At 40.8% G+C, this 12,741-nt stretch overlaps 1 protein-coding gene across 3 annotated transcripts; it reads right to left on the bottom strand.

Annotated features, from left to right (window-relative positions):
* Positions 1-1,119: 1,119 nt before the first annotated feature.
* LOC127554210 (uncharacterized) lies at positions 1,120-11,652 on the bottom strand. Of its 3 annotated transcripts, XM_051985568.1 has the most exons (4): positions 11,405-11,652; positions 8,469-8,518; positions 6,748-6,846; positions 1,120-6,327 (listed from the first exon to the last, which is right to left on the bottom strand). In XM_051985568.1, exons 2-4 carry the CDS (start codon positions 8,497-8,499, stop codon positions 1,148-1,150), a joined length of 5,310 nt encoding a protein of 1,769 aa, XP_051841528.1. In that variant the 5' UTR covers positions 8,500-8,518; positions 11,405-11,652; the 3' UTR covers positions 1,120-1,147. The 3 variants fall into 3 exon arrangements, with proteins under 3 accessions (XP_051841528.1, XP_051841526.1, XP_051841527.1); XM_051985566.1 differs by having other exon boundaries at positions 1,120-6,846; XM_051985567.1 differs by lacking the exon at positions 8,469-8,518 and having other exon boundaries at positions 1,120-6,846.
* Positions 11,653-12,741: the final 1,089 nt, after the last annotated feature.

The raw sequence follows: 12,741 nt of genomic DNA, 5'->3' as shown, positions 1-12,741 counted from the left end.
ATGTTCTGCTCATTTCACTTATATCAGTTCATGTAAGTCTTTTTCAGGCTTTTCTGATTATTTCTTACAGAACAATAATAATATTCCATTCTATTCCATTTCATGATCTACTTATTTAGCTATTTCCCAACTAATGGGTGTCCACTCTATTTCCAGTTTCTTGCCTCTACCAAAAAAAAAAAAAAAAAAAAAAAAAAAAAAAGCAGCTACAAACATTTATACACTTATAGATCCTTTTCCCTTTTTGTATGACCTCTTTGGGATACAGGCCAATAGACATTCTGCTGATCAAAGGGTAATGCACAATTTTATAGCCCTCTGGGCATAGTTCTAAATTGCTCTCCAGAATGATTGGCTCAGTTCACACCTCCACCAACAATGTATTATCCCAGTATTCTCACACCCCTCCAACTTTAATCATTATCTTTTCCTGTCATTTTAGCCAATCTGAGAGGTGTGAAGTGGTACTTTAGAATTGTCTTAATTTTCATTTTTCTAATCAATAGTAATTTAGAGCATTTTTCACATGACTAAAAATGACTTTAATTTTTTTTTTTTTTTTTTTGGCCAGGCAATTGGGGGTTGTGACTTGCACAGAATACCTAGATGGCCTCTGTCTGAGGTCAGATTTGAACTGAGGTCTTCTTGATTTGAAGGCTAGTGCTCTATACACTGTATTATCTAGCTGCCCAAAATGGCTTTAATTTTTCATCTGAAAATTATCTGTTCATATCCTTTGACTATTTATCAATTGAGGAATGACTTGTATTCTTATAAAATTGAGTCAATTCTCTATTTTAGAAATGAGGTCTTTATCAGAAATACAGTAGGCTGTAAGATTTTTTCCCTAGCTTCCTGCTTCCAAAACAATGGCTGCATTGTTTTGTTTGTGCAAAAATGAGATATATTTATTTTGAGTATAATTTGACTAGAGGCTAGACAATAGCATAAGAGGTTGTAAAGAACATGAAGTTTTTCTTACTCTCAAAATTAAGAGTTCTAAATTGAGCTGCTCCTAAATTAAAAAGATGGTTTTATCTTCCACTTATCCAACCACATATTTTTTTTTAAATAAGATACAAAATAAAATACAAATGTCAAATATACACAGAGAGTCAATTCTTTTCAAAGAGGAAAAGTTAGCCATTTAATTTACTTTTTGCCTCAACTGAAATCTCTCTAGCAGAGACTTGAAAAATATCGGATGTTTCTTTGGATCATCTTCTCTGCTGCTACACTTCATGGGTTTTATGCCTGGGGGTGACTGTTGGCTTCTAAATGTAGCTTTCCCCACTGGCTGGTTATACTTGTCCATTATAAAGCTGAGAGTCTTTAGCCCTTCAGGGACAGGGGATGGAATCGTGGTTTGATGTTTCAAGGGTAAAGGGGCCCTCACAGATTCATCTGAGTGTGAAGATGAAGAGTATCCTGAATGGTGTGAGGATGCTTGGGAAATGTAATGCATTTCTGGGAGAAGAAATGTAAAGCGTTTGGTCTGGGGTGTTTGAAAGACAAATCTCACACCCATATCCTCCTTAGTATTAGACAGAGGGGTTGGTATGGCCAGCAGTTGTGCCTCACAAGGATATTTCATATTCTGAACGTGGGGACAGTCATCTGGAATCCAGGAGGCGCAGATCAAACAAACCGGATAACTAGAGGAGATCCGTTGACCACTTTGAACAGCTGAAGATACTTTCATCCTTTTTAGGAGAATCTGTTTTGAGATATCATTTTTTATTCTTTCTTGAGGGATGGAACTAATAATGGTTTGCATAACTTCAGTTGGAATAGCTGTTCCATCAACAGTGTACGGTTCGATATATTTGAAACACCATGGATTCTGCTTACCTTGCTTGGGCTTGAGGTTGGTAATGAATTTGGGCATGACTTTGTGATTTAAATTAATTGATAATTTTGGCAAGTGATGGTCGTTTGAGTTAGCTGTGACGTGGGTGTGGAGATTGGAAGCAACCTCTGTCTTATGGTTAGGGCTGATTGGAGGAGTAATGGCCTGGTGATTAGAGCTAGATTGATTTGGGTTCCAGGAAACTGAGTGCAGTGGAAATGCTGACCCATTAACCTGACTCACATGATTTGCCACCTGATAGTCTCCTTTTAGTATCATTGTTTCCTTGTACTTTGGTTCAGTTGTAAATGAGACATGGGCATTGGAGCTTTGCACAGGCACCATGATCTGGTCAGGGATGAATTTCCTTGTATCCTGGAGATTGAGGGCAGATAGAGTTTTGCCCTGGGAGTCTAAGCTTAGGAAAGGTATTGACCCATTACCTTGGCCTTTGACAGTTGTGTCCTGATAGTGATTTATTCTTGATGTCAGTGTTTCCCAATTCTTTGGCTCTTTTTCCAGGAAGACATGGACAACGGGCCTTTGTATATCCCCTACCTGCTGGTCAGGGCTGAGCATATTTGTGTCTTGGTAATTGGAGTCAAGTAGAGGTGTCTTCTGGGAATCTAAGCTTACTGGAAGTACTGGAGCCTTGGGAGTTGTGGTCTGGCTGTCCATCCCAGGTGGAATTGTTTCCCAGAGTTCTGGGTCAGTTTGAAGTGAAATATGGACAATGGGGCGTTGTATATCCCCTGTCTGCTCACAGAGATTAATTGAAGGTGTGGCCTGGAGCCTGGGATTGGTAAGAACTTCATTTTGGTCTAAACTTGCAAGAGGTGTCACCTCATGATCCCGGTCTCTCTGTGCTTTGACCTGGAGATCTTTTCTTGATGGCATCATTTTCCAAAGGTCTTGCTCTGTTTGAGTTGAGGCATGGACGCTGGATGCTGGTTTACCCTCAGACTGATGGTCAGGACTGGGTAAACAGATGAGATGATAGAGAGCGGGCTGTCCCTTATCTTCCTGGAAGCCCATTGCAGGTGTTGTGTCAGGATCTAGGACTGATGGAGCTGCAGGCTGTTGGCCTTTGGCTGTTGGTGGTTTTTCCAAGCTCTCTTGTACCATCTGAGGACAGGCGTGAATAACAGAGTTTGAGGTGTCTTCGGCTGAATATTCAGGGCTGGTTTGAGGCATGGCTTTATGGTCACGGAGTGGTAGAGTTTGATCCTGTAGGCCCAAAGCCATTAGAGAGATTTCCTGGCTTATTGTCTTGGGTTCCATTCCTTGTGGTATTGATTCCCTTTGGTCTTGTTCTGACTGAGGTGAAACCAGTGCTTTAGGATATTGTGCATCCTTAGCTTTATAGGAAGCACTAGATGCATGTATGTCCCAGTTGTCAAGGTCAGGTCGAGTTCTTTCTTGGTTACCTAGATCCAAGAAAGGAGGCGAGTCTGAGAAATCCTCAACTACTAGATTTATATGATTGAGGTCTTTTTCCTGTGACATTTCCCAGTGGTTAAGATCTGACTGCAGCGTGACATGGGCAGTGTGGTCTATGACCATTTTATCCTGTTGGTTAGGGCTGTATCGAGATGATGCCCAATGGTCAAAACCTCCAGGACTTGAATCCACTGGAGATGTCCCATAATCTTGGTGGTCTGTTAAGATTTCAGGGACATGGTTTGGTGTGTCCTTGACCCGGTGGTGAGGTGGCGGTGATGTGGACAGTTGCTGGTCAATCTCCAACAGAGTAGCAAGTAGAGGTACAGTCCCACGAACCTGGCCTTTTAATATTGGGGTCTGGTTATTTGTTCCTGCAGGTATCGGGTCCTGAGGATCTTGTTCAGTTTTCAACGAGGCCTGGAGAGTCTGGCCTTGGGCATCTCCAACTACTGGATAAGGATATACTAGAGGTTTGATACCATTTTCAGGCTTGAATTGGGTTTTATCCATTGGAGGTGGTTTTTCATAATTTTGACCTGTCAGAGCTGAACTCTGTCGGTCAGGGCCACGGATGGATTTGTCCTGGGTGTCTAAATGCATTGGAACTGTCATGGCCTGGTGGTCTCTTCTCTGTGGCAGTGTTTCCCAAGGCTCTTGTTCTGTTTGAATGAAGTCTTTGGTGACAGGACTTTGTGCATCCTTGACCTGTTGGTCAAGCTCAGACAGGGTTTTGTTCTGTGGTCCTGAGATGAGTGAAGGTGTGGTCTCATGATCCTGGCTTCTCAGAGTTGTTGTATGGGGAGCAGAGGCAGATAAAATTTTGTTTTCAGAGTCTAAGTTCCATGGTGTTATTATCCCCCAACTCTGTCCTGCTAGCATCGGGGTTTGGTGGTGTGCTTTCTGCACCACTTCTCCCAAGGAGTCCGATTGCTCTTGGATTGTGAACTGGACTTCGGGATCTGGTATATTCCAAACCTGGTGGGCAGAGCCAAGTGGAAATGTGGCCTGGTGGTCAAGGCTAGGGGAAAGTGTACCCTGGGTGTCTAAGACCAGCAGAGGCACCGTTACCTTATGCACTTGGCTTCTTAAAGTCGTGGCCTGCTGGTCTGTCCTTCTTGACATTGCTTGGTCTCGGGTTGGAACTGAGATTTTAAGAAGGTGGCCTTGAATAGTGTGGTTTAGGTGATGAGGGTTTGTTAGAACCATGGGGCACTGAGCAGCTTCAGAGGTTTTGTTCTGTGGGCCTAAGTCTAGCGTAGCTGATGGAGTTGTGACCCAGTGGTCAGAGACAGGTAAAGATTTATTCTGGGGATCTAAGTTGAAAGGAAAAGCTGCCCCAGGCCCTTGGTCTGTCAACAAAGTGGTTTGATGGTGTGTTCTCAGTGCCCTTTCTTGTTCTTTCTGAAACATGAGTTGGATATCCAATTCTGACAAATGCTCAGCCTGATTGTCAGGGCTGGGTGAATACATAGGCTGATGGTCAAAACCAAGTTGAGGTGTATCTTTAGAATCTAAGCCTTGTGAAAATGCTGTACCACAGTCCTGATCTATTAGAATTGTAGCCTGCTGATATGTTTTTGGCATTTTATCACAGGGTTTGTGTGCTTTTTGAACTGAAACACAGGCCAGATGACCGTGTGTCTCTTTAGTTAAGTTGTAAGCATTTGTTAGAGATGTAGCGTGTTGGCCAGGTTTAGGTAGTATTTTCTTCTGTGGGCCTAAGGCCATTGGAGATATTGTCCCAGAATCCTGACTGGTCTGTACTGTAGCTTGGTAGTCTGAGCCAAGTAAAGTTTTGTCCTGAGGGTCTAAATCCATTGGCCCGTGATCTTCCTTTATGAAAAATGTGACCTGATCTAGCTCTATTTCTTGTTCCATTTCCCCCAGGGCATCTCCCTCTGCTTGAAGTATGAGAGGAGGATTGATGTCTACCATATTTCCAGTCTGGTAGACTGGGTTCTGTGAGGCTGTGGGATGGTGATTGAGACCAGAGACTGTCATGTTGGGATTTAATTCCAACGGAGATGTTGCCCCATGAGCTGAGCCTACCTGAGTTGCGGCCTGATGATTTATTCCCATTAGCATGGTTTGCCAGATCCCTTCTTCGGTCTGAACTGAGGCATGGAGCAGAGAGGTTTGATCTGTTTGGACAGAGACATTGGCAAAGAGGCGTGGTGTGGCTTCCGCCTGGTGAGGCGGGCTGGGGGCAAGCTTGACCCACCGGTCAGATGAGCCATCTTGTGGGGCTGAGAGCAGGTGCGTTGTCTCGTGATGTCTGCTTGCTGGGGTTATTGCCTGGTATTCCATTTCCTCTGTCATTTTTTCCCGTAGGTCTTGTTCTGTTTGAAGCATAAAAGGAATATTTGGATCTGGTAAATCTTTTGCCTTAGAAACTGCATTTGGGGTGTCCCAGAATTCTGAGTTGATCTGACTCAGCAGAGGCGCCACGTCGTGATTTTTGTCTGCTACCAATATGGTCTGGTCATCTATCAGTGGCGTTACTGCTTCTTCCCAGGACTCCACCTCCCTCAGAAATGTAGCCTGATGGCTAGGACTGGGGGCACTTGTCCCTTTGTTCTTCTGCTCGGGATGTGACGAGGAGAGTGTCAGTGTTTTGGACTCCGATTTAGTGTATCCTGCCAGGGATACCATATTCCTGGGGCAGAGGTCAGAATGTGATTTTTTCAACACTTTGGCCAGATCTGGTGGTTTCAAACTTTTGGCCTTGGACCAGTCTTTAAGACAATGAGAAGAGGTTGAAGCTGTAGGTCTGTCTCCCTTCTTGTTAAATCCTAACAACATACTGGCAGTTCTAACCTGGCTTCGTCTGTGCCTTAAAGAAGGTTTAGTCGGTTGGGCAGTGGTCGCTGGCCCAGATTTGCCTCCTGTCTGGGAGTCTAAGTGGCCTCTGCTGGCAGGTCCTGTTCTGTTCTTGTCACCCTCGCCTAAGGGAATGTCAGCCTTGTGAGCAGAAGTTGATGGAGATGTACCTTTTTGGTCAGGGTGTGGGATGATCTCAGTCCGGTTTTTGTAGCCTGGGAAAATTTTAGGAAAGTGGTTAGGGCTTGAGTGAGTCAAAAAATGGTGGTCAGAGTCTAGTAGACAGCCAGGCTCGTTTCTGTGACCAGGTGAAGGCATTATACTTGGTTCATCAGCCATTAATTTCAGAGAGCTTTTCTTGACCCTAACGTTAGACCTCGGAAAAGGTATAACTGAAGCCAGCGCCCGGTGTTTATACCGAGGGGGTGGTTTAGCCAGACTTCGGTGGTGGAGACAGGGTAAAAGGACAGCCATTGTCTTGTGATCAGTGTGGGACAGATGGGAGGACATGGCCAGCTGCTTGAGCAGTGGTGTTGAGGATACTTTCTCAGCATTCCTGAACGTGGGGGCTGATGGCATTTCAGTGACTCTGGCTTGGTAGCTGAGGTGGGGTATCTGCTCAGCCCTGGACTTACAGCGATGTTCCCATAGAGGGGAAACCCGATGTGGGGGACACGGTAACAGTACTGATGGAGTCTTGTTCTGATGGCCTTTCCGAGGGAAATGGACCAGTTCTGTTGATAAGGAAGATAATAGTTATAAAGGCAACAAAATACTCTTCCCCCACTATCATATGGGAAAAGCAACTAAGCATTCAATAGTCATTTCTAAAGCACAAATTTGACCAAAATATTTCCTCCTCTTGAGAAGCTCCAATAACTTCCTTACTGTTCTAAGATAACACACAAACACCCTCCCACCTCCCCCCACTCCCTACCATTTTTTGAGGCAATTGGGGTTAAGTGAAGTATTAAGTATATGACGTTGGATTTGAACTCAGATGCTCCTAAATCCAGTGCTCATTCCTAAATGCTTTTCTTTTTGTCATTTAAAGCACTTCACAATCTGGCTGACTACCTTATTCTCCCCTGCCCTCCACCCTCTTCATACTCTATTTCCCAGCCAAGATAATCGGCTTGTTATTGCTGTTGCACATCACCCAAGGTTCTCATGCCTTTTGGGCAACCTGGGCCCTCTATCTGGAATGCTCTCCCTTTGGATCTCCACTTCTTGCAATCCCTAACCCTATTCAAGATTAATTCATCTACCACTTACCACATAGGCCAGATTCTCCCATTTGTTAATGTTCTTCCTTTTCTACTCTCCCCTCCTCAGCCCCTTTTCACTCTGCTGGAAATTCCATTGTTTTGACTTTATATATATTTTATATTTCCCTAATTATACACGTTGTTTTCTCCTAAATAGAAAATACAGAGGGCAGCAAGATGGTGCAGTGGATAGAGCACTGGCCATGAAGTCTGGAGGACCTGAGTTCAAATCTAGCCTCAGACACTTAATTTTTCCTAGCTGTTGTGACCCTGAGCAAGTCACTTAACCCCAATTGCTTTGCAAAAAAAAAAAAAAAAAAGTACAAATTCTCTTTCTAAATAGCCTACTTTGTATGTAGTCAACTTAACACAGTGCTAGGATACTTTTCAAAGAACTTAGTAAATTGAAAAGAAATGAGTGAAACACACATATACACATCCACCTAAAATATAGATATATTATATATATATGTATTTGTATATATTATTATTATATTTTATATACTATATGCATGTATCTTTATCGATAAAACCATCATAACACTTGAAGTTTTTGTGTTTTCTTTTAAACCAGGAAGACTTTGCTTCCTAGTCTGCTAAACTGCTTAGCTCAGGGGACAAGGCATAGATCACTATATTAATATTACAGATGAGGAAAGAAAAGGCATTTAGGTGCTTTACTTTATACTTTATCATTTAATATGCTTTATTATATCATATAATATAACTATGATTTATTATATTACATTCTGTCTTTAAAATTCTTTATAAGAAGTTACTCTCATTTATTCAAAGTTTTTATGGATAGTAAATGATAGGTAGCTGGGACTCAGACCTAGAACATTTAAAATGACTGGGCCAAGGCTATATGGGCTAATATCCAGCACAAAGCTGGAACAAGATGTTCAGGTCTCCTTTTTTTTCAGTCAGTGGTCTTCCTGCTACATTAAGTTTTATTGTACATATTCCTATAAGAGCATGGTAAGATAGATGAACAGGCTCACTCTATCCTCCCCCTCAAAAAAATAGTAGTGAAGGAAAGATGTGATTGGAATCCAGTTAGGATGACTGAAAACCTAAGTTCTCACCTTTAGGAAAAATCTTGGGTCTTTTCTCCATTCTTCTTCTAAAAGGTCTCCTTGAGAAACAAAGTATTAATGGAAAGTGTCAGTTAAAAGGCTAGCTGGACTGATGACTCACTTCACCTTTGCTTTTAAACCCTACCCCTGTCTGCCTGGGAATGTTGTAGCCGCTGTTTGGGGACAGTGTTTCTAGCCTTATCTTACTATTCACAGGGATAGAATGGGTAAGACTGGCTAAAGCAGAACTCTGTTTTTATTTCTGTCTTTGTCTCAATCTCTTTCTCTATCTCTAACTCTTCCTCCCTCCTTCCTTTCTTCTTCCCTTTCATTTCTTCTGTCTATCTGTCTCTCCTCTGTCTGTTTCTATCTACTTCTCTGTTGTCTGTGTCTCTGTCTCTCTGACATACACACATTCTCTCATTGCTTTCTAAGTCTTTCAAACTTTTTCTAAGGGTCAAATCTCATCCCCCCCTCTCCTCAACCCAAGGTGACCTCCCCCAATTTCCAGTAATAGTTCCTCTAAAGGAAAGATCCAAGAAACTCACTTGTATAACTATACAAAACTCACTGAGAAAAGAAGAAAGCTATCCCCTTTTTCAGGGGGCACTTTTTAGCATGTTAAAAAGACAAAATTTCAAGGCAGAGATTTCTTATTCAATCTCCTTTGATGTCAGGTGTCATTTTTCTTGGCCCAATATTTCTTTTCCCAGCCTCAGAGAAATCAGCTTACTCAGAGTCAGGAGAATGTCATATACTGCCCAAAGGCTAGCAAAGGCTGAAATTCCTTAAATCACCCTTCCATGCCTAATGAGATTTGTGTTTTTTGTTTCTTGTTTTCAAGGCAATTGGGGTTAAGTGACTTGTCCAGGGTCACAGAGCTACGAAGTGTTAAGTGTGTCAGGTTATATTTGAACTCAGGTCTTCCTGACTCCAGGGACGGTCCTCTAGCCACTGTGCATCTAGCTGCCCCACGTAGTTTTCTTATATGTATTCATATTCTTATGTCCTACAATAAAATCTTATTTTATTTAAAAATACATTTATTGTTTTAAAATTAAACACAAAATAGAAAGAGAAAGACAGAAAAGGGAAAATTTTTTAAAATTGTCATATACCTAGCAGAACATCAGGGAAGAATTACAATATGTAACAATTTACACTTAAAGAAAGCATATATAATAATAAAAGAAATTATTTTCATGACTGTTCCATCTTTGCTTCCTTATTGGCTATTCTTTTGTTCTCTGCTATGTACTTTTTACTTTATTCTTTTTCCCCCTTTCATCTCCCTCACCTCTCCCAAGAATATATATATATATACAACGATGGAGCCTTCCCTTATCTTCTCCCCTGCCCCTTTCCCTCTATCGTTATTTCCTTCCCATTAATCTACACATTTTGTCTCACTGCCATAAATGTATACAGCATTCTCTACCCTACCTTATCTTATTGCCTGCCCCCCCTTATTTCTTTATAAATTGTGGTGGATGATATACCCCATATGGGGTGTGTGTGTGTGTGTGTGTGTGTGTTTGTATATATGTGTGTGTGTATTGTTCCCTATTTAATTTATTCCTGATGTGAGTAGGTTTTCAGGATTATCAGCTCTCCTCCCCTAATGCTTTGTTCTTTCTCTGTATCTTATTCATATAGCATTATTATTATTTTTACCTTTTCCTAGATAGTTTTGCTTTTAGTCAAATCATACTCAGCTTTGCCCAATCATTCTTTTGAACTACCCCATTATTGATGTCAATTTTAAACATATGGTTTACATTTCTGAATACATTTTATTTTGAAGTTGAAAAAAATTTTAGGATACCTTTCTCAAACTATTTCATTATACAGTTAGAGCTAAAATAGGCAGGAGATCTTTTCTTTTCAAAACTCCCATTTTCTTCTCTTAATCATTTTAGTGACCTCACATTCCATTCATCCCTCCCCAGATCACTTTTCCCCCTTCTCTAGCATTTTTCGACAATAGAATCTGCAGGAAGAGGAAACAGGGTATTCCAAATGCCCTAAATGACAATGAACTTGAGAATAGTATAATTCCAAGGAGTCCTTGAGGTTCAGTTTTTTTTTTTTAATTTATAGCTTTAAAAATCAACATGTAAAATGAATTAAGATAATAAAAATAAGCTACACACACACACACACACACACACACACACACACACACACACTACTCCTGAGAAGGTTAGATCCCAAGAGACACAGAAAACTAAGTGGACAGTCTCTTGGGTTCCTTTCATGACCCTTAGTACTATGGTTCCATCTGCTCTGGGGACCTGAGACCCTGACATCACAAAATAGTAGTAAGAGTCCATTATCCATATGCATATTTTCAGGTCAGGGTGATTTAAGATCCCTTTACATTGGCAGGCTCCTCTAGAGACACAAAAACAAAAAGCTTGTCCTTCTAGCTCCATTAAAAATAAAAATGGAATGTTATATTTGTCCTTGGTTGCCCAACATATTCATTCACTGAGTTAGTATCTCATTCAATAAGAACCAAGAGTATGAATAGCCCTGTCCCTTTTGTTATCATAATTACTAAATAAATAGTGTGAACAGTCAGTGACTGTTTTTTTCATTATTTTGTCTGATGTCACACAAACTCAGTGCCTCACACAAAACTATTTGGTTATATTTTATATAAATAAATGACTAAAGTAGCTGTGTTTCCCCCTTAAGTTGAAAATAGAATATATTTGTGGTTAAGGGGGACATGTTTGACTATGAGGGTTTCATTCAAAACAACAAAAACAATCTCTCTGGGTTTGAACAGAGGGATTAGTGAAGGAAATCTACCACCTAGCCTAAACTGTCTCAATATAAGGTTGCCATGATAATTGTTGGCATTTACCTGGTGCTTTAAAGGTATGCAAAGCACTTTACTAGATATACTCAGAGGGAGTATCATAGGACCAAGATCTTACCAGTAAGAACTTCCAAGATGAGCAGGGTATTTCAAATGTTCTAATACTCAGCAATTTTGCCAGCCCAATTCTTGCTTGTGATTCTTGTTGGTGACAAGTTTTCCCACAATAATAAAGCCTTTGGGGACAGCATCCACAACAAATATAAAGTAATTAAAAGCAAAATCTAGTTTTTTTTTTTTTTTCAAGAAAGATAAGCACTCTCTCCCAAGAGGACTGTCATGGGATTCAGTGAAAACTAGATGTGTTTTTCCTCAGACACCCAAAGCAAGACTAAACTTTAGTGCATTTGTCCCACATAGAGGATCTGAGGGGGCCTTGACATCATAAAGCACCAATTTTCCCCTTGTCCTCCTTTACTCAAGCTGCCCCACCCCATTTTCAGGGGACCAGTTATTGCTACAAGCAAGGGTACTCAGAGACGCTGACGATGGTGTCCCATGGAGCCAGTGAGAATAAGCAGCCTAACTTTGAACTGAATCAAATAGTTTAATTTCCTCAATTACATGCTTTTCTCTCTCCCTAATCTATAGGACAGAATCATAGAAGCCACTGACAAGAGTTCTCTGAGAAGGAAACAAATTCTTGCTGAAGCCCTACGAGGCATCCTTATACTGAATGATATAATCCCCAATGCTTATAAAATATATAATGGACAGTCACATGAGAATTATATCACCAATTGTAATGAACAAAACACCCAGATCTGGTGGAGTAAAGATGCTGTGGAGGAAAAAAAGACATTCCCTGAGATTCTACAACATTCCAGGTTGCTGCTTTCCTGAATCTATTTCTCCTAAGGCAGCTAGAGGTGATCCTGGTTTTAATCAGAAATTCTTTTTTTTTTTTAAGCTTTCAATATTTTATTTTTCCAAACACATGTAAAGGTGGTTTTCAGCATTCATTTTCTAAGATTTTGTTCCAAATTTTTCTACCTCTTTCTCTTTACCTCTTCCCTCCCCACGACAGCAATATGGTATAGGTTAAATATGTGCAAGTCTTTTAGACATATTTCCATAGTTATGTTGTGCAAGAAAAATCAGATCAAAATGAAAAAAAAAAACATGAGAAAACAAACAAACCAAAAGATGAAAATGCTACTCTTTGATTTACATTCAGCCTCCATAGTTCTTTCTGGATTCAGATGGCATTTTTCCATTCCAAGTTTATTGGAATTGCCTTGAATTACCACATTGTTGAGAAGAGCCAAATCCATCACATAATCTTGTTACTGTGAACAATGTTATCTTGGTTTTGTTCACTTCATTCAGAGTCAGTTCATGGAGGTCTTTCCATGCTTTTCTGAAATCAGTTTGGCTCATCTCTTCTCATAGAAC

This window comes from Antechinus flavipes, chromosome 3 (assembly GCF_016432865.1).
Source record: "Antechinus flavipes isolate AdamAnt ecotype Samford, QLD, Australia chromosome 3, AdamAnt_v2, whole genome shotgun sequence".
Classification (NCBI taxonomy): Eukaryota; Metazoa; Chordata; class Mammalia; order Dasyuromorphia; family Dasyuridae; genus Antechinus; species Antechinus flavipes.
This window is presented reverse-complemented; position numbering and strand designations above follow the sequence as displayed.

What these genes read in the sequence shown, in the direction of transcription:
- LOC127554210 (XM_051985566.1), bottom strand. Translation starts at nt 8,499, where the DNA reads ATGGAGAAAAGACCCAAGATTTTTCCTAAAG. An exon ending in ACCCAAGATTTTTCCTAAAG is followed by an intron (nt 6,847 to 8,468) that starts GTGAGAACTTAG and finishes CCTTATCAACAG; the next exon opens with AACTGGTCCATTTCCCTCGG.